The 20,974-nt window shown below is 39.0% G+C and overlaps 1 protein-coding gene across 1 annotated transcript in view; it reads left to right on the plus strand.

The window, feature by feature from the left end:
• The window catches only part of SNX25 (sorting nexin 25), a 75,796-nt gene that overhangs the window by 37,875 nt on the left and 16,947 nt on the right, over positions 1-20,974 (plus strand). The window contains exons 7-11 of the mRNA XM_009642362.2: positions 3,271-3,461; positions 10,234-10,365; positions 12,274-12,549; positions 16,628-16,783; positions 19,230-19,361. Coding sequence (XP_009640657.2) covers positions 3,271-3,461; positions 10,234-10,365; positions 12,274-12,549; positions 16,628-16,783; positions 19,230-19,361 — 887 coding nt within the window. The remainder of the gene's footprint in view (positions 1-3,270; positions 3,462-10,233; positions 10,366-12,273; positions 12,550-16,627; positions 16,784-19,229; positions 19,362-20,974) is intronic.

The raw sequence follows: 20,974 nt of genomic DNA on the forward strand, positions 1-20,974 counted from the left end.
TTGCTTGGTAAGTTTGAGCTCATTTGGATCATTTGCATTTTAATATTGTTCAGTGAAAATTGAATTATCCATAGCTGTGGATGGATAAGCAGAGTTTGAAATTCTGCTTTTGGTACTAATTGCATTTGGATGCCCTTGGGAGGGGTGCACAGTATCCCTCTGGGGTTTTCAAGTTTCTCCATGGCAACGCATGTCTTGTCAAAATTAGCCCTGATAAGGAGAATTATTTTGGAGGTAGTTACTAAAGGACCCTTTGCCTCTTTGGGGATGGAGGCCCTGCTCAGCTATGCAACGTACCTGGGGAGGAAGCGCCGAAGAAACATCTTTCTGTCTTGCTGCTGAGGGGTGATTTTGTTTGGTTGGTTTTAATTATTTTTTTTTTTTAAATCCCCAAACTGTAAAGTTGTTACTAGTAACAAAAAAAAAAAAAAAAATTATCCAAAAAATGTATTTTCTTTCCTTGCACAGTGATGAAACAGTGGCTTAGTAGCATATATCTATTCTTCTTCCATTTACTGGAGCTTGCTGAAAGGTATGAGTAAATGCAAGCCATTTCTTTTGTAACTTTCTGGTTTTATTTGGTTTATGCAGTGATACCTGAATGTAGTGAATTTCTTCTTTGCTGATATTCAGAAATGGCAAAAAAAGCTCTTAATTATATCTCAGTACTTTGGTGGTAGTGGGATCAGGCAAGAGTGGATTAAAAAGAGAAGTTCTCTTTGTAGCTTAAAATATCTTTTTGATAGGGCTTAATATGAAAAAAGTGGAGCAGTTTAGATCTGAAAATCCAAGAATTCCAAAAAATCTCAAAAGGAGGTTAGGAGAAAAACCAATGATACTCCTCACCTTCCCCAGTTGAGATGAAAACGCTCCTCCTGATTTCTGCTAGCTTATCTTTTGTACTTTGGAAGAGGGAAGTCATGCTCAGTGCCTGTCCACGCTTCCACACCGTCTCTCTCCTGCACTGCAGCGTGTTAGCCACACTCCATGCTGGGCTGGTTCTTCATCAGCCTCTTGTTTATTTGTGAAGGGACATTGCTGCCGGAGTTTCACGGTGACTGGTCCTGTTTATCCATGGAGTGGGAACAGGCTGGCAGCATGATCTTCATCACTGTGCCCCAAATGTTTCTTATATGGAGTGGCTCCTTATGGATATGAAGAGCTGAGTGAGGCAAATGTTTTTGAAGGATCTTTGCTAAAAAAGTAATTAATCATTAGAAGCAGGTGGGACGTAGGGCTCATGAGCCTCTCCTGGAGGCCTGCTGCAATTACAGGATGGTAAGAGTTCAGGAAAAGTAGGCATGCTTACTTTGAAAACCCTCCAAGAATGCCTTGTTTTCACTAAGAAGGGTACTTTTGTTTTAAGAAGGCTGAATTATCATTGTGTAGCTCTGGCTTTCAAAGTGTGGGGTTTCAGGTATGCATTTTGAGCCCAAAGTACTTAAACTACTGCGAGAATTGAGAACCTTTAAAAATTATCTTAGAATCAAATGCAGGAGGGGGAATGTTGGGTTTTAATCTTCACTTTAAACTACTGTTCATGTATTTGTATTAGCCATAAAAGTTTTAAATTGAGGGGAAGAGCTATTTTGTCCTTAAGGTCTTTTCCTGCCTTTTGTTGTTCTCCTTTCTTTTTCTCTCATTAATACTGGTACCTCTGGTCAGAGAACTGAAACACTAAATTAAATGCTCTGACTTCCCTGTGGAGATAACATCCAGGAAAACAGATGGCTTTTTTTTTTTTTTTTTCATGGTAAACTCATTTTATCATTTGCTTCAGTGAGTATCATCTCTGTCGTTCACTATTACGTGGCAGCTCAGATGCAAATGGTACTTATCCATTAAACCACTTACAGTCTTTGAATAAGGAAGGTTCCCTACCAACATACATAAATACATGCAGCGAATAAAGTAAGATTAAGGATATGGAAAAAGATATTGGGAGAATATCTGTACTCACATTTCATGTAGAAATACAGGGAGCTCCATCTACCTTAAGTTGCCCTTCAGTATATAGGTGACAAAGCTTACTGTCACATGCAGTAGTTACATGTGGCTTTGAGGGGGGGAAATAAAAGGATGAAAATAGTCCTAAAAGGAGAAGGTACATTAATGTATTAGAAATGTGCTTAAAATAACTATTTTAAATCATTCTTAAGGGATTTCCTTTTTTTGTGTATTCGTTCAAAAACCTAGCTGTCTGGTTGTTTCTTCTAGCAATGGTTTTGAAAATGGAACGCTGTCTTAGTCTACATCATTTTACTAGCATTTGATATTTTGAAAATGTAGTAGAATAGATCTCTATTATTTATCCCATAGCAATTAATTAATCCAGAGCCGAGTACAAGCCAGGTACTTTGCTACAGAGCTCTAGTTGCAGCCTGCAAAAGGGGGATTATTATCATTGAACAAGAGGAAAATAAAACCAGTGTATACATGTGCATCAGTTCCATCCTGCAGATAAAAACCAGAACTTATTTCAATGCAGTAGGGTTTTTTAATGAGCTTTATCTGCCACTGCTTTATTTAGGCCCTGGTAATTGGCTGAAGAGGCTGGAATGTAGACCACACAAACATTATACCTTTTATTACCAAACCTTACTCAGCTGACTGTCATCTTCATGTCAGTTCACTATTTAACAGTACTGTGCAGTCTTGATGTGGCATTACAAGATATTTTTTTTTTTTCTTAGTCATCTGACCATTTTGATTGAGCTTTGATCAATGTTATTCTTGGGAGGAGGTACTGTATGATGTGCAGTTCACATCAGGCTCAAGAAACTTGGATTTGCAAATGAAATGCATGGGAATGTGTTATGCTGGGCTGGAGGGGATTGAGTGCCCTCCCTCGTGACTCTAGGCCATCAGTATTACATTTAGTAAGGTACGTAAGCCATCAGCTTCATGTGTTTTCATACGCCATGGCCGTGGGTGACTTTCTGACGCCATCTGATAAATGTACATCCTGCAGTACAAGTCTTGGGCCTGTGTCTTGCAACAAGCTATGGGAAGACAGCTGGAGGGGTCAGATTTCACTGGACGTTTGAATAAGGATCCTTTTCTGAAGCATTTTATATCAGCCCTTGACGTGTCATTGGAGAATTTTAAAAAATTGTCATTGTGTTTCAAATACAGATTTTCTGGTATCTGTGCTCATGTGCATAGTTGATTCCCAAATGTCAAACACTTTGATCGGGCAGGTCAAAGAAGCAATGGTGCGATGGTGTTTTTATGTTGTAAAAGACTGCCTCTGATTTGCTTTATTCTTAGATTCAAAAGGAAAAGAAACTGCGGCAATGAAAGCTGACCTACTGAGGGCTCGCAATGTGAAGAGGTATATCAATCAGCTGACGGTGGCAAAGAAGCAATGTGAGAAGAGAATAAGGCTGCTGGGAGGGCCTGCTTATGATGAGCAGGAAGATGGCTTTTCTGATGAAGGCGATGGCCCTCAGAGTCAGAAGGTATAAATTGAATAGCACATACATTGCTTGAAGGTCATTCTAAATGCGTTGGCACTGGATCATATTAGCTCTGCTGTCATTAATCCCTTTCTTCCCCCAGGAGTCAAATATAAATTAATTACTGCATAGTTTATTTATCCTGGGAAAAGATAACCGAAGTACCCGAAAAGACATACTGATCACTCAGCTTGGAATGTTGCTAAATGTGAAACTTCATAAAGGATTGAGTGTCTCATAAGCATGTGTGATTTTTCAGACACTTTGCATGCAGGGAGTTAATAAGGACGTGGTAGCGGCCTTTCTGAAGGTAGCGACTTGCTTTCAAATGAAAGATTGCCAACATATCTGCACTGTTTCTTTGTCCCTTGATATATTTACTGTAGGAAATATCTGTGGCTTTTGCAAATACTGAGTTATTCAAAAGCAAACACTTACTTGTGAAAGGCAATTGACAAAATTAAGGGCAGTCATTGCAGAAAAACTCCGGTAAAGCTGTTGGCTGAATGCTGGTTTTCAACATCATTGTAGTCTGGAATTGAAGAAACTACCATTGCATCTACAAAAATAAAATCATGGCAATTTACCCTTGCTAAACTTAAGTAAGTTTAGTGAGTTTCTTGTTTAATCTACTCTGTTCCCTTTGGGCAAAGCATAGCAATTGATGTATTCAAATGAGAAAATTTTATCTTTTTCATGTAGGTAGAAGAGAAGTTACCTCTTCATAATTTTCATTATGTCCTACAATAATTGTAACTTAGTGGCACATAAGAAAAAGTTGTATGATGGAGAAATAGATCTTACTATTTGTGTTTTGTCTTTCTTGAGAAAGGTCTGAAAGAGAGTAGCTCCATATCCCCACTTGTCCTTAAAGCATGATTTCAGATGGTGTGCCACAGATTGTGACAAGGCAGTCCTGATTCCTGAAGTAGGGTGTAGCAAGAGATGCCAAGGAGAAAAGGGAAGAGGGAGCATGTGGCAGCACCGCATGAGTCACTGATGCCACTTTTGGTGCCTGCCGAGATGTTATGGACTTTCCAGGATAGATACATTGTGACATAAGATTGTTCAGGAATGGGGTCAGGTGCTGAAACTGCACTGGATAGGGGCAAGGATTGGGCAGAAATATAATAAAATATAATAAAATATAATAAAATATAATAAAATATAATAAAATATAATAAAATATAATAAAATATAATAAAATATAATGTAATTAAAATCAAAGGAATTCCTATTGTAAATGTTACATGTTTTATGACTGTATGGATTTTTGGTGGGAGCTGCTGACTCAGGGTTATATCTAGCAAATATACCCATGAGTAGCTCTGTATTGAGTTAATGGCACTATTAATAGGAATAAAGACTCCTTGCACAGGCATTTGTTGTACTGATGGCAGAAACAATGGGATCCAGCACTGCTCTGCTTCTAAGCTTTTGATGTGTTTCTGTGAAGAAGCCCGAGAACCCCTCCGTGCCCATGTCAGCGTAGAAAATAGGAAAACTGTTTCCCTCTTCTGTTGTCCCCAACTCTCTGTTGCCAGGAAAGAAAGATGCTGAGGGAGGGTGCATGAGAGACAGAGGCTGAGCTGTTCTCTTTTGAGCACAGAAAAATGCCCAGGGCTTGGCTGAGGAAGGGGAGTCTCTTCACAGTTGCTTCTTCCCATCTTCTTCCTGCACTGTTGTAGCTGCAAGTCTGGGTCCTTATTTCAAGGCAGCCAGTGCTATTTTGGATGCCGGCCCCTCCTACGTGGGCAGTATTGACTGAACACTCAGGCCTTTTTCTAAGCAAAAGGAAAAGGCGTTGTTCGGGATTTAGCAGATAAGCTAATATTGGTATGTTGCTTCTGGCGGCCCATAACTTCTCTTTAGAGTCTGGCTGTGCCAGCTTTTCTGTTGAACTAGTGCTTAACCTTGCAGAATAACTAGCTTGTGCAGAAGAAACTGGAAGCTTGCCTTCCTTTCTTCAACTTGCACCAAATAGGTCAGAAATGGTGTTTTGAATTATTATTTTATGTAAGTGGAGTACAGAAGCTTGAATACATTATTAACTCTGGGGAATATTTGGTACTAGTTGAACAAAGAACAAAATTACTAGTTACCTAAACCTGTATTTTGGTTTCACTTCTGCATCCTTCTGAAAGCTTTCTCTTTCCTGCAGTAGTAGGGGAGGAATAGCATTGCTGATAAAAGTCTTTAATGCGTGTTCTGATTATGGGCTTAAATGTGGAGATGGATTATTTGGAGCTGTCAATGTTCTCCTCCTACAGATTAAAGAAACAAAAATTAAGTGCTTTGAAATACTTTTTTCCTTTCACAGCAGAAGCTAATTATAAAACAGTGTCCGTTTTCTGTTTGATAAATACATAAAAGTCATGGGACTGTATAGACTTTGCACATGTTTCACTCACCTCATTATCCTGAATCTGGGTTCTCTGGGGAAATCCTAAATGTGTGAATTATAATCAAATGTTTATAAGCAAACAAACAAACCCCAGCTACTCTCTGAATCTGAATTCTGTCGTTAGCTCTGGTACTGATTTATACTCTGCCCTGCGTGTTAGATTTGCTTTCAGAGAAAATGCAGTTTGAATTAGTGTAATATATAAAGCATCTCTTCTAATCTCCTTATGGTCAGTGCAGTTTTAGACCTTTTTCTTAGAAACGGTACTTGCACAGTACTGCAGTAATTAATTGAGTTCTTGTTGTCTGTGTTTATTTGGCAAACCATTTGTTTGATCTGTTGTGTTCAGCACAACAGCCACGTAACCCCATCTGTGAGATTTGACTTGTGGAGTCATAGCATCTCCTTAGTGGAGCTGGTTTGTGAACTGCAGCTTTGGGGATCTGATCCTTGATGAGCTGTGAAACAGCAAGGAAACCACCTGAGTGTCTTTTGAGATGCAGGCAGTTCATGTTCATAATCCTGCTGATGAGTAAGTTGAAACTCCTGCAGAAGACCTTGCTTCCACCGCATCTGTGGATAGATGCCAATTTAACTGGTGACTGATCAGACTTTCACTGTGATTTCCGAGCTTCAGGTTGTGAGATGACGTTATGTCAGGATATCTCATGGTATAGAATTTGAGGTTATAAAGAAAGTGAGCTTCAATTGTTGTTCCCATGTTGCCTGAAGATGGGCTGTCTTATGACAGAAGTGTGTTCATGAACATGTGAGTCTCAAGGCAGGGATTTTTCCATTAGTGTATGTGCAGTAAAATAGCGAGGTACCTTATGTAGTATATACTTTCTGATGGGTAACTAATCATTGCATTTGGTTCATGGTTCAGCTGCTGCTGTATATGACAAAGATATCCTTCTGATGACTTGCCTCTTTTTAAAAAATAATATGTTTTAATTTTAGCCAGTGTACAGACAAAACATTAGCTAATGGTTTTTAAAATGCAGCTTGGAAAGAGACATCTTTTTCCACTATTATTTTTTACATACCTCTTACTCCTGTCTTCTACAAAAAAGAAAAAAACAAACAAATGGAACCAAAAGTCCTGCAGTCTGACTGTGTGCCATCATCCCAGCAGAAAAACTCCACTACTGACCCAAATTCTGCTCACCCCACCCATGATCTGTGGTGCTGTTACTAGCTATATTATGGTTATTCATTATAGGCCAACATGGTTGTAGCCAATGGGAACCTGGTGCATTGCAAAGAAATATGGTACAGTGCATCTATGCTATGTCTGGTGCCTATACAGGCCTGTCCAAATTAAGTATTGGTTTTATGTTCCTCTCCAGAGAGAGGTTGCGACTGTCTTTAGGGACTTGCTAGGCCCAGGTCTCTGCTTTGTAGGGCCAGGAACAAGGCTATTCTGTGTACACGTGCTAGGGATGCTGGTTAAAGCACCCCGCTTGGGCGGGGGGTGGGGGGAGGAGAATCTAATCCCTTCCTATTACTTGGCAGAGCCTGTGACCAGCTGAGGTATATTAGTTACTTTCCTGTTGGAGTAGGGAATGGATGTGGCAGCAGTAAAGCTGCTGTTTATTCCAAACCCAGAAGCTGCTCTTGAGTTAAAAGGACTTGAAGGGTTGCTGTTGAGGCCAATAATTCCAAGATTATATCTGCTAATATCTGGATATTAGATTTGAGAGTGTACACATGCCCTAGTGCGTGCATATGTGCCAACATAGCTTAGAGCTTTGTACTCTAATCCATGGTGATACTGAGTCGGAAAATGATCTTTTGCTGAGGATTACAAATTACTGCAGAATCTCATTCTTTAAATCAGAGAAGGAAGGGCCCTCGTCAGAATACTTCCTGGATTGGATTGCATGCATTTTATGGTAACTTAGCACCTCAAACCTAAAAACCTCTTTTGTCCATCATCATTGTCATTGAAGTCTTAATGTTTATAGTACAGCTTTTGTAACATGTAATAATTCCAGGATAGTGAAGCCTTAAACAAACAAACAAAAAAAAAGCCTAAAAAAAGTTTGTAAGGTCTTATTTCTGCAAGAGAAGTTTAAATAAGCTTTTCTCTCTGTTAATTTATTTTGTTAAAGTATTTCACTTTGCAAAGTGGGAGGTCTATTGGGAGGTCTGTGTAATAGCATTATTAGGCACCACCACTTCAATTACCACGGAGTGCCTGTGCAATGGGCCCTTTGTTAGGTGAGAGCGATGGTTGCACTTGCCTTGCTCCCTGCAGCAGCAGCACTCCCCCACAATTACTTTTGAAAGGAGATGTTTGTGAGTTACCCTCCTTGCTGGCAGCCTGGGTGGAGATACCTTGGATAACAGAGGCACAGAGACTAAGGGGACCTCTTGCTCAAGAAGTGATGGGCACATGCGCCGTATTGTGAGTGATTTATTACCTCTGCTATCATTTACAGAGCTGACAGTCCTGGAGATGGCCAAGATCTCTGTTTAAGAGGCTGGACAACCCTTTTCTGCTTGTATTTTAAATCATTGTCCTTGATAAAATGATTGAAAATATGATGATGCACAGCAATGAGGCTAAAACACAGACTGGCCTTTGAATTGTCATCTCTGTGTTCTTCTCTTTGACAGTCCAATCACCATTTCTGTAATAAGCCTAGCTTCAGCAAGTCTCTCTCTCTGTGGTGTTCAGCGAGGATAGAGTGAGCTCTGAAAGGCAGAAGTTTATGTTCATATACCTCAATAGCTCTTAAGCTAAGAGCAAGCCATGTCCAGATGGTATCGGTATGGTAAAGGATGAAGAGAGGAATGGCACATGACTGTCACTGAGGAACTTTGAAGATGAAAATGAGCATTTCAGCTGAGGCAAACACAATTTACTCAAACACTGCCCAAAATCTGGGGGAGCTGTTTCAGACAAAACATAGGTGGCTACAGTTTTTAAAGAACCTTCTTTAGCTTGGCTCATTAGGGAAGTGACTTGTGCCTAGTTAGTAACCGTGTACAGGCACATGTATGTGTTTTCCTCCCATACACCTTGAGTTCAGCAAACAGTTTTTTCCTAAATGTAACTTGGTGGTAGAGTCTCACAGGTACTAGGTTTAGGAAAATAGGTGGCCTTCCCGGAGGGAGAGATGCTGATACATGACCTTAATTGTTATATTATTATGTATTAGAAAACCTGTATTAGAGAAATTCCAATCTCGGAATTAATGTCTTGCTCTGTACCAAGTTATCTTTGCTATAAAATGTAAAGTCATAGGAAACTAAGATTCATTAGCCCCAGTGCTTAAGGACCTGCTTTTATTTTCGAAGAAAAAGGCGTGGGTTGGTTGGTGTCTGTGAGGTACAAAAGACACCAAGAGCACCCTGCTATATTTGGATTCCTGGTGATCTAAGTAACGGCACTAGATGAGATACATGAAAACTGGTTTAGCTGCGAGGCTGAAAAGTTGGAGAGGAAGGGGTGTTTAGTTTTGATACTGTGTTTTGAAAATCAGTCCTGTTTTTCAAAGAAAGCCAAGTTTGTTCATTTTGTTCAACATGGGAACATCTGTTCATTTGGAGGTGTTTTGTTTTCAGGTGTTTGTCTCAAAATAAAGGCCTGGATTCACAAAAATAGCAGAGGATGAGGAAGCGATAATGTTTTTTTTTAATCCAACAGTTGCAACATCTACTTGGGTGTGAGAAGTCTGTGTTTCATTTCCTTTTCTGTGTGACGTACACCCTCCTCTCTCATCTCAAGAGGAGTCCTGAACATTATACCACAGCCCATTCTCTTCCCTGGCTGCATTTCTGATAGATGCTTTTCAATAACAGTTAACGGGAACTGGCCACCAAATGCACTAGCTGCCAGGGTGAAGAACTACACTCCATCTTTTCTGTGTCCCTGGGAATAATTGAGATACATCTCAAAGCTCTCTGGCCTGTGGCGTGGAAACTGCTGGTGTTACTCTTTGTTTGAATCAAGCAAAGAACAGATCAGTTAGCTTTCAGCTTGGCTCCTCTGCCTTGCACGAGCATTGGAAGTTAAATTTTTGGCAATAGCATTTCATAAATGACTTGAAATGCCATCTTAGTCCTCTGAAATGTAGTCTTACCTCCCTCCTGGACATAAAACACATGGAAACATTTTCTAGGATAGATGCATTTATCTTCTAAATACTTGCAACTTTTTTTTTTTTTTTTTTTTTTTTTTTTAAACAAGTGAAGCAAAACTATTACTGTAGAAGGTCTGTGCAGTTGAATCTAGTTCACATGTTTGTGGGTTGCATGGTGCTCTGGGGCCACAGCAAGTGAAAAGATTTTCCCCATAAGGGATGGAGAGAAGCTAGAGTTGCGTATTTTCCCAGGTTTTACTCTTGGTTTTCCTTTCTTCAGATTCTTCAGTTTGAAGAGATTTTGGCCAACCCTTCATACCGAGAGCACTTCCGAATCTACATGGAAAGGATGGACAAGGTGGCTTTGATCGGTCTTTGGGAGTCTGTGGAGTACCTGAAGAACGCTAACAAGGTGGAACAAATTGCAAGTCCATGTGGCTTGTAGATTAACTGGAATCTCTGCTTGTTGTGGTGTTGATGTTAGGAAGTGTCTTTGTATTGATGTTTTTAAAATAGCAATAGCATAGGATGGGTGCTAAGCAATTTAGCTTTTTTAAGTTCTTCACACCAATGTTTGGGGATAATATGGAATTAAACATTGTGGACTGTTGTGATTGGTGGTTTACTGTTGTTTTGTGTAGCAACATGACCTATAAAAGGGATATTTGATATGCAAAAAAACTTTCAGTAATATATTGGTTTTAGTTGTATCAGCTCATGTGAAACTTAAAAGTATATTACAGTTTGATAGTCTGTACATAAACTTCTCATCTTACCAATTACAGGTAGCCCATTCAATCCAAACTCATGAAAATTTCTGTATGTGTTTTTAAATCCTTTTGAAAGAGATATTTTGCTTTAAAAGACCCCTTCCTCTCCCTGTTCTGTTGCTGTATAAGCAGCTAAGTTTCTCCACAAATGCTGCATTACTGCTAGAGGGAAGAAACAATGCTATATTGTAACTTGTGCTAAAATAAAGGATGAATGAGAACCCTGAAACAGGGATAGGAAATATCACTTAAAGTTGCAAGAATTATCCTGGAGCAATGGTGCAGAGTAAGAACGTAGAGGACAAATTTGTTGTTTGTGAGCAGTGGGGTGGATTTTTGGGGGAAACTGTTTTAAACCTCCAGGATTCACACTAGCATGAAATACGAACTTCATTATTAAGCATCAATTACCTTTATAATTTTTATAACTCTCCTAGGTAAAAAGATCCTAGTCCACACAAATAACAAAACCCCACAAATAACACCTGGTAACGAAAGCAGCAAATTGTGGAGAGTGAGTAGTGGGCCATTAACACAGTCTGAAGAAATGGCTAACAACCAACTCGGGCTAGAAGGTGTTTATGGAACGGGTTTGTCAGGCACTGTGAAGAGAGTTCTATAAATCAGTTTTGATTTGCAAACTGCTTGTGATTGGAAAAGGTGCTATAAGTCATTTTATGACCTTTCAGCTGTGATTTCTCTCCTTGCTTTCAAAACAATAAGTATAGTGCCTTTATTCAAGACTTCCCATTTTTTTTTAAGACATTCTAACCTACTGTGTTCTGTTGCTCTGTGTAACCTAAGGGTTGTCTGCCACTGCTTGGGGCAGCTTTCATTACAAAAAAGTAGCATCATGCAGCCATGTGGCTGTGATATTGTCACATAAGGCAGGCAAGCACATTGTGCCATACTAAGGGAGTGGGCACAACCTTTTTAATTCGGATCAGTTCAGAGAGATAATAATTTAGAGATGGTAATGGGCTGTGCTGCATTACTTCCTCTCTTTCCTGTTCATTACTGCAAAGTTCAGTCCTGTGCGCTGTTCTGTGCTCAGTGGAAATGCCTGGCCTTGTGTACCAGTAAATGTCTCTTCAGGTGTGCTTTTTTATTTTCCCCATCAAAAATTAATTAGTCACATATGAAATGAGTTGATCCTATCCAGCCTAAGATAGGAGAGTTGATACAGATGAACTCTACAATCTGAACTTAAAATGATGACCACAGTGTTGCTCTAGCACTTTTTTTTCCCCTTTTAATACCAGCTGTTGGAGCATACTTTTAAGAGCAGTGGAACCTATGGGAATTTGAGAGCACAGCTGTTCTGCACTTAACAAATACTGATATTTATCTTGTGAAATGAACTGCTCAGCATAGTTGTGCAGGCAGAGTGCTTGATCTCAGTAAGAGATTCGCAGATGTGTTCTCATACATCTGGACGTGAAATTAGCTTGATCATCCTTCAAATTATTCACCTGGATCCTGAGTCATCCTGGCATTTTTAACATTTTTTGTTATTCTCTTCTCCCTCCCTCTCCCTCCTTGCTTCCTAGGCTGAAATACCTCAACTGGTGAGTGAAATTTATCAGAATTTTTTTGTGGAAAACAGAGAAATACCTGTGGAAAAATCCCTTTATAAAGAAATACAGCAAAGTCTTGTGGGAAATAAAGGCATTGAAGTGTTCTACAGAATTCAGGCAGATGTTTATGAAACTCTAAAGGACAGATACTACCCCTCGTTCATTGTCAGTGATTTATACGAGAGATCAGTCAAGAAGGAAGAAGAAAGAAGTTCTGCTCAGCTAGCTCCTGAGGACAAAGATGAAGCGGTGAGTCACATGGGCAATTTCTTTCACTGTTATTTAAGGTGATCTGAAGATGATCCTGAGTAAAGCATATAGTAGCATCTTCTGTCCTTGAGCTTTGGACTCCTTTTCTTTTTTTTCTGATGTGTTCATAAATATCATCGCACTTATAGTTTCATCAGGTAAACTTGATGAAAACCTGATGAAACCAGCTCTTTGAAAAAAAGGTACAAAATGACTGACTACTTAAACTTCAAATTAGTTAAAGTAGATATTTCAGACTTCCGAGCCTTTTGTATTCTGTATCTTTCATTATGCTCCTTAGTAGCAGATAATGCCTCATACAAGCTCAGGTGCTCTGGTTTTCAATGAAGGAAATCTCACTGAAACATCAGTAGGTTTCTGTCTAGACATTGTCTTTCCCTGTCCCCCATGCATTTCCTAGGTACTAAATAGGTATTAAAAGTTGCAGAAAAGAGGAGAAAAAGCAGTGAAAAATATAATCTTAGTGCTTTTTGATTCATTTATTGAATAAATTGATAGGCTATGTTGGAAGATAAAACTGATTAAAATTGCACTAGAACTGGAAATACTAAAATAGAGCATCCAAAATGTCATAAGCAGTAACCCAACGGCAGCTCTCCTTGGGGCAGGTTTTTCCACTGGGTTCTCTAAATTGGTCATGTCGGAGGAACTTGTGTTACATTTATCTAAGAATGTTTTGACAAGAGCATCTCTCAGGCTAGTGAGCATTCCGGCTTCAGATCAGTATGAATATATTTTACATGTAAACTTGCTTAGAACACAATGAAATGTAATAGATTGTCTAAAACTAGATCTAAATAGACAAATAAGAAGCAGAATCCAGAGGTGCTGATCTGCATTCTGCCATTTAGAAACATTTTTTTCCAGAACCTAAGGCTTTTGTATTTACTGCTAAAATATTACTTTCATTTCTGTAGGTGAGCTATTATAGTCTCCATAGTCCGCATATCAGCGAATATGCAGAGATGAGCTGTTATAAGTAAATTACTTCCAATGTGAACTTTTACAGCGTGCTGAATTTTTCATTGTTTGTTTCTCCCTGTATTCTTTTCCTTGATAAAAGATTGAAGACACAGCTTCTACTTCTCTCACTGTGAACTCAGCTATGTGTTGAGGGTAGTAGGTACTTCAAAGACTTTCTGTCCTTGTGTTTGCAGTCATTGGGACTTTGAGAAAAGGCTGTTACTGGTTTTGTCCAGAGCTTTCTAAGTATTAAACATGCTTTTTGATCTCTTTATATATTTTATTCAGAGTCTAACAGAGATAACCATTTCTCTAAGAAAACTGGCACAACACTTTAGGGCTAGCTGTCCTCTGTCAGATAACATTTACTATAGCTGCCAAAAAAAATTGATTTTTGACATCAGCATCATCTGTCCTTCCTCTGAGTCCTTGGAGATATATATATGTGCCAGATTTGAAGGCTGAATCTTCTGTGAAACCTTAAAGGCTAATATATTGCCAAGTTTGCTTATGTGGTTAAAGTTTTTTTGTTTTTGTTTTTTTTTTTACGTTTTTTAACAACACATTAAGTATGAATTTGCATATACAGTTAGACCAGCTCTTGAATAGAGCAATCCTAATTGCTCTGTGCCATGCTTCAGAGTCTTTGAGGTGAAAATAAATTACAAGAAATTCTTCTTTCTAAAGCTTCCAGTGGGCTTTCAAATGTTGGTGAAAATGCACTACTGGTTTGAATCTTTTTCCTCCCCATGTATAGGAAACCACAGCTGAGAAATCTGATGTTTCTGGAGGGATCCATATTGTTAGCAAATACTAATAGTTTTTGGTTTAGCTTGGGTTTTGGAAGTCTATGTCCTCACTTCCTGAAGCACTGTGGGAGTTACCTATGTTAATTTTATATAAATTTCACTGTCACAGCTGGATAGGTAAAAAGCCATCTAGTCTCCTCATGGAGGGGAGGGCAGGGCAAAAGGGTGAGCCCTGATTAAACATGAGAAAATCAAATCAGAAGGTAGGAATTGGGTCAAGGCGAGCCTCTGCTGGTTCTCCTGCATGTGGAACAAGCTCGCTCTTCTACCTTCCAATCCGTCATTGCTTTTCACTCCTTAGACAGACCTCCTCTAAAGGTCACGAGTAGATGTAAAAATACAGAAGCAAGCAGTGCCTGCATTCAGCACTTTGAAGAAAGAGGGTCTGGTGGTTGCACCAGTGCTGCGCGTGTCAGATCGCTAAAATAAGCCCAGAGTCTGTGTCCTGCAGCGCTCACAGAAATGGAAGTCATTATCAGTTTAGTGTTCAGGGGAAAATAGCACAGTCCTTTACGATCTCAGCTTTCAGTGTGTTGTTTATTTATTTGATAAATTTGATAATTTGAATACAGGTAGCTTGTTACCTTGCAATTCTAGCATTTTTGTGATAAACCTAGTGATTCAGCAGTGTTTTTTGCGGTAAGTGTGTCTGAAATGTTAACGCCGAGAAATCATGTAGCCTATCTCTGGGAGCAGCGCCTTACTGATTTGTAATTAATTGCAATCCTTTGATTACTAGAACCAAACTTAATATGAAAAGTCTTTTCACTTCTTCAGTGTTGAAAACAGCATTTTTGATTCTTTTTGACCTTTGTGTTTCCCAGCAAGTACAAGTTTTTATTTTATGGTTCTGTTCAACAGAGTTTTGAATAATAGCCAGTGTTGTTAATCATTATTGTTTATATTATTGTAGTGCCAGGAGATGACAACAAGCTTCCAGGAGCTGAGCCCTGTACACATGCTTGGAGGCAGTCTCTGACCTGAGGGGTTTACAGTCCACGCAGAATAGGCACAAGAAAGGATGGGACATAGAGCTAATGTTAGTTACTCAGCCACGTAGCAGGCAAATGCAGAGCTGGAAAAGGGCATGGATTTCTCAGCCGAGAACTCATGACTTCTGCATTATGTTACCCTCAGTTTATGATGATCACACTGAGGAGATTGTTATTGATACTGTATCCCTTCTCAGACTTTTTTTACTAACATGTAAAATACTGCAGAATTTACAGTGGGATTGTCTCCTTGAAAACTCACAGAAATAGTAGAGTATGGGACTTCCTTCTGTTAGCTTTTTCTTAATTATATAAAGATACAGCTTAGTTAGTGGGAATATCATTAAATAACACAGAACTCTTGTTCATGAGATTAGATTCATGCTTCCCACAGATAAATTAAGATACATAAAGTCAGCAGACCTCAAAGATCTTTGAACATGGCAATGGTAACAGCGCAGTGCTGTGTTTGCTGGATCTCAAGATCTTCATGCCTATTTGGGGAAGTACAGTAAGAAAGGGGAGGCTGAGGCAAATGCCAGAAGATGTTAAAGAGAATGTCACTGAAAGGTGTGAAGTTTTCTATTTTTTTGCATGCCTGTAGTACACAAGATGGAAAAAGCTATTGGTTTGTCTGAATGGATATAAGAAAACGATTTATGAGTTCAGGGTGATGCATATGTGCTTTTAACACATTTTTATTAACACTTCTAAAAACAGCAGTAAAATCTGTTTATGAAGGGAAAGGACTTGGTTTACATTGTTCTGCAGGCTGATAAACCTGTTTTGTGAAGATTTGTGGGAGGCAGGGCTATTTGTCAGAACTACACTTTTTTTGGTTTTATTGTCGTGTCCTGTCTCCCCCTTGCCTTGTTATCTTTCAGCTCAGACTTAAGTATCTGCTTTTCAATCTGGCTCAGAATACTGATCATGACTACTAAGCTGTTGTTGCTTTTAAAATAAACTTTGATTTTTCCTTTTATTTACACCAAAGCCTTAGCTTGAAGGTCGTTTTATACAGATGGCAAGAGTTGCCAAAGAGCTGTAGTATAAATGGTAATGAGGTTTTGTCTGGTTTTTTGATTTTTTTTTTTTTTTTTTTTTTTTTTTTTTTTAACTGACTATTTTTTCATGTTGGATCTGATGGTTGGGATATCTGTTAGAATCTGTTATACCTACCTTTTTGTCTATATCAAGAATAAATATTCTTATACATAAAATGCTTATGGAGCAAACAATAACGGTCTCCTTTTTTGTATTAATGATGCAATTACTTCCATCCTCTATTCCTAGAGCCAAGGTTGTGAAGAAGCTGCTGAAGAATGCAGCACAGGAATTAATGAACAGGCCAGCTATGCTGTAAATAAACTTCGCCAGCTAAATGACAAGCTTGAGTATAAGAAACAGGCTCTAAATTCCATATGTAATTCACCAAAACCCGACAAAAAGGTAAGTACCTTTCGTGTCTTCAGTCTTTTTTTTTTTTTTATTTTATTTTACATTCGTTTGTGTAATATCCAGTTGTCTCAGACTCTTTTTGGACAGGTCAGATTGCTGTTTCAATCAGCCTGTTACAGAGCTTAGTTTTAATTGTTTATTTTTTTTACATTTTTTTTATAGCTGTTGCAACTGAAATTGCAAATATTATTTATGTTGCTTTATTTGTCATAGAATAATGACTTCTATCTGAGTGGCCTTGCTGCTTTGTCAGTGGCAAATAGTGTTTCTTCCTTACATCCTTACCCCGTTATATCTGTATAATTCTTTGTGGCAGCTGGTTTTGTCCCCCTGCCGCATCTGCAGCACTGCAGCGGAGGGATGTGCTAGTTAACTTCTGCTCCCTCTGCTGGCTTTGAAATAGCACAGCACAATTTCATAATCTACATTTGTGACTGCCTTGCTCAAATAAAGCGGAAAAAGAACCCCAAACCTATAAAAGTGACTGATTTCCTTTATAAGGGGTTAGGAGAAATCTTCAGGGCACACTTTCATCAGACTGAAAATTGAGGGATGTGGAACTTTGGCTTTCTGGGCTTGGGTTAAAAAAAAATATCTCTTTTTTTTTTCTCTTTGCAAAGTGCAACAGTTAAGCAAGCTAAGAACATACTCAGGGAGAAGCAAGTGATTTGCATTTGGCTTAGGCCAACTCATTTGTCTTCCTATCCGAGGATGATGTTACAGGACTGTTGTTCAGATGCAGCTGGGCCAAGTTTTTCAGGTATACTGAGGTTGGTTGCAAATGGTAGGCAGTGGGCGAGATAAACAAGTAGCCAAGACGTCTCCCTAAAATGGCCTTCTGCTAGGGATGGCAAAACGTACCTGGGCATTAGTCATTGCTGGGCCTGGATTCTTCATACATTTGTTCCTTCACTCGAGATGAGTGCTAAGACGCTGGTCTGAATAGAGGTTGACACCCCGCTCATTCTCTGCTGCCCCAGCTCTGGGGATAGCTACCTCTAACAGAAAGACGCGGACAGTAGCATTTGAGGCCGCCCCGGCTAGCTTCATTCCCTCCGTCCCTTCCACATCCCTCTTCTGCCAGAGGTTACTGCAGCCAACTGGAGATGTGTCCCCAGCTGTTTTGGGGTGTCCCTGCTCACAGCTGCTCTGCTGTGTCTGTGGCCTCAGCTGGCAGAAGATACCTCTTACCTGTCATCCAACCACTACTGTTCAGAGTGGCAAGAGCACACATATGTCCATTTGTAGTTTTTTTTTATGCCTGCATTACTGCAGTAGCATTTACCTGTGGAGCTTTTAAATGGACAGTTAGGGTTGACAATGTGAGAGCACCTCATCACATTTTTTTTCTCCTCTGGACGCAGCAGGTGTAAGGTGACTGCAGAGCAATCTGGATGTCGATACTAAATAAAATACAAAATTATTCTGAAGGTTCAAGACCAGGTTGGGCGGGGCTCTGAGCAACCTGATCTAGTTAGCGGTGTCTCTGCTCACCGCGGGGAGTTGGACTAGATGACCTCTAGGGGTCCCTTCCAACCCAAAACATTCTATGATTCTATAAGGTTAGGTGTTTGCTAGAAGGTTGTTATATAGCTGTCATGTAGATAACATCTCACATGTTACGTGAGGCAAAAATTCTGAAAAAGAATTACTGCAGCTCTGTAGAATGTACCACTTGTGGTGCAAGTTGTACAACTAAGACTCAAATTTGACTATGTGGTATATCATATTTAGAAAAAAAGTGTCATCTGCTTTTGTTGTGTTTCTAATGTAACATCTTAGGTATATTTCCACCTTTTCTTTTCATACTGTCTCCTGGTAGTGTATATGGTTACTTATATTTTTGCTGATGTGATGAGATACACTATTTCTCCTTTATGAGATTATGATGGTGAGCTATGTCTTGATGATAACATCTTTATAAATGTGTGCTTTCTGCAGTAATAAATCCTTCCCTTTCCAAAACTAAAATGAATTAAGTGGTAATTTCCTGAGTGATCGTTAACATAGCTACGTTCCTAGAAGTTAAACCTATTCCCGGGTTATTCGGTCACATCATGTATATCTGAAAATGGTGAAGAGGATGTCTTCAGTAATTCATATATCAGTAATTGCAATTTCAAGTTTGTATAAAAGAAAATGTGTAATATATGTGTGTCATATATAATCCTATCTAAAGCGCCTTTTATGCTGATAGTGTGATAAAAGCATGTCCTTCTGATATTTTTATTTTAGTATCAGGGCTGACCTTTAAGATTACTGTGTATTCTACAAACATGTAAGAGGCATCATAGATTCTCTCATGACTTTTTTTTCCATGTGAATTGTTCTTTTTCACCCTGATTTTGTACCTTTTCTCCTTTCTGAATAATGTCCTTAAAGACACAACTAGGCGTGTTGCACAAGTTTATTGTAGTCAATAAACTTTCCTCTGCAGATTGTTTCTAAGCTGAAGGATGAGATTACTCTGATGGAGAGAGAGCATAATGACCTTCAGCTGCACATTGCAAGAACGGACTGGTGGTGTGAGAATCTTGGGATGTGGAAAGCCTTCATTGTCTCAGGCGAGGTACGGGGGTTTTACGGCTTTTTATCTTCTGGGTCAGTTCACACTTGCATGAAGAGAAGAATAAAACCCTGTATGTACCTTCCTTATACCTTTGTGTACGCTGTGTGTACTTCATATTTACTTGGGAGGGGGAGGAAACCCTAACATCTTCTGAACTCCTCCTCTGTTTCCCCAGTGACTACTACAATGCATACACAAAATTTCTAGCCCTCAAACTCTGTTGTAATGGAGTTATAAAAATACCTGCATGTATGTGAATGGTTTTTGGCATTGGGTAATTTGCTATCTTAGGGGAGTTGTTTTTCATGAGAACTCTTTTGTTATGTTACTGTGCTATCACACTTGGGTGCAGTTGTGGCTCTGCTGTGTCTCAAAGATGCAGTACTTCCACTTTTTGTGTTTTGTATTATTATATTTAATGGCAGTACTGTTTCAAGGGACTAGGATATCCAGCAAGAAAGTGCTTTAAATCCTTGGGTAAGTTGAAGGAGAAGTTAAATTTTTCTCTTTTTTTTTTTTTTTTTTTGGGGGGGCTTGTTCTGCTGTTCTGTTTGGGCGTAGGCAGACAATTGTAGAATGAATGTAAAAAAAATGGTAATGGAAACAAAAAGTATTACCATCTCATGGCTTTCTATTAACACTTGCCATGAAAGGAACCCAATAAATGTGTGCTGTGTAGTAACTGTAGGCTCACACAGTACATAAGCAATTTTCTTGACAGTATCACTTCAGAGAATTAAGGATTAATTGGATCTCTACTGGCTTGCCTTCCTGTGCTATTAAGAAAATGTTCCTTAAATAAGTATAAGTAGTTTCCATGAGGTAATTTTTCTTGGAAGAAAAAATTAAGTGCTGTTGGGTTTATTTGGTTGTGTCTTGAGCTCTTGCAAATTATTGTCTGTAAAAGAAGAAATAAATCCAACAGGTTAAAAACTTAGGGTGCCATTTTAAAAACCAAATTCTCAATGTATAAGCATCTGGGTTTGGTTTTGTTTTAATGCTGTTTACATGTGACACAGTTGAGAACAGTGAAGCTCTCAAGTTGTCTTTAAGAGTTCTCTGTAGCTTTTGAATCTGGGTTTTAAAAAACAGCAATACCATGTGCAGTAAAACTGCAGAGCGGCAGCTTTCTGGTAAGGGGCACCATACAGAACTGCCAAGTGTCTCCCTTATTACCAGATGAAATGGTTCAGCTAATTAACAGGGAGGTTGGGAGAGGCTTCTAATTACTTGCTGCCTTAACTATAAGTAGTACTGGATTAGATAATTAAATGTAGGCTTTCATTAATTGTGCTGTTTGCAGCTCTGTGCTTCAAAGGGTAGGCTGGAGAAAACATTAATGTTGTAGGTACCCATGTTAATTAATTGCTTGGGAACGTTCTGGCTGCAGCTGATGACTTCAGGGGGCATGAGTAGGTGACATTGTCTTCCTATCTGCAAAATATGCTGTTGCTAATCCTAGCCTGTAGCTCATGATTTTAGAGAGAGGAAAAACTTGGTGGCCCTATTTTTTATTTATTTTTTTTTTTCAGAAAAGCTTAGTGAAAGTAAATTTTGCTGTAGAATTTGGGCTGAAAGCATAATAGCCTGTCATCAACATTTTAAACTGAATA

The sequence above is a fragment of the Egretta garzetta genome, unplaced genomic scaffold (genome assembly GCF_000687185.1).
Source record: "Egretta garzetta isolate BGI_Z169 unplaced genomic scaffold, ASM68718v1 scaffold46, whole genome shotgun sequence".
Taxonomy (NCBI): Eukaryota; Metazoa; Chordata; class Aves; order Pelecaniformes; family Ardeidae; genus Egretta; species Egretta garzetta.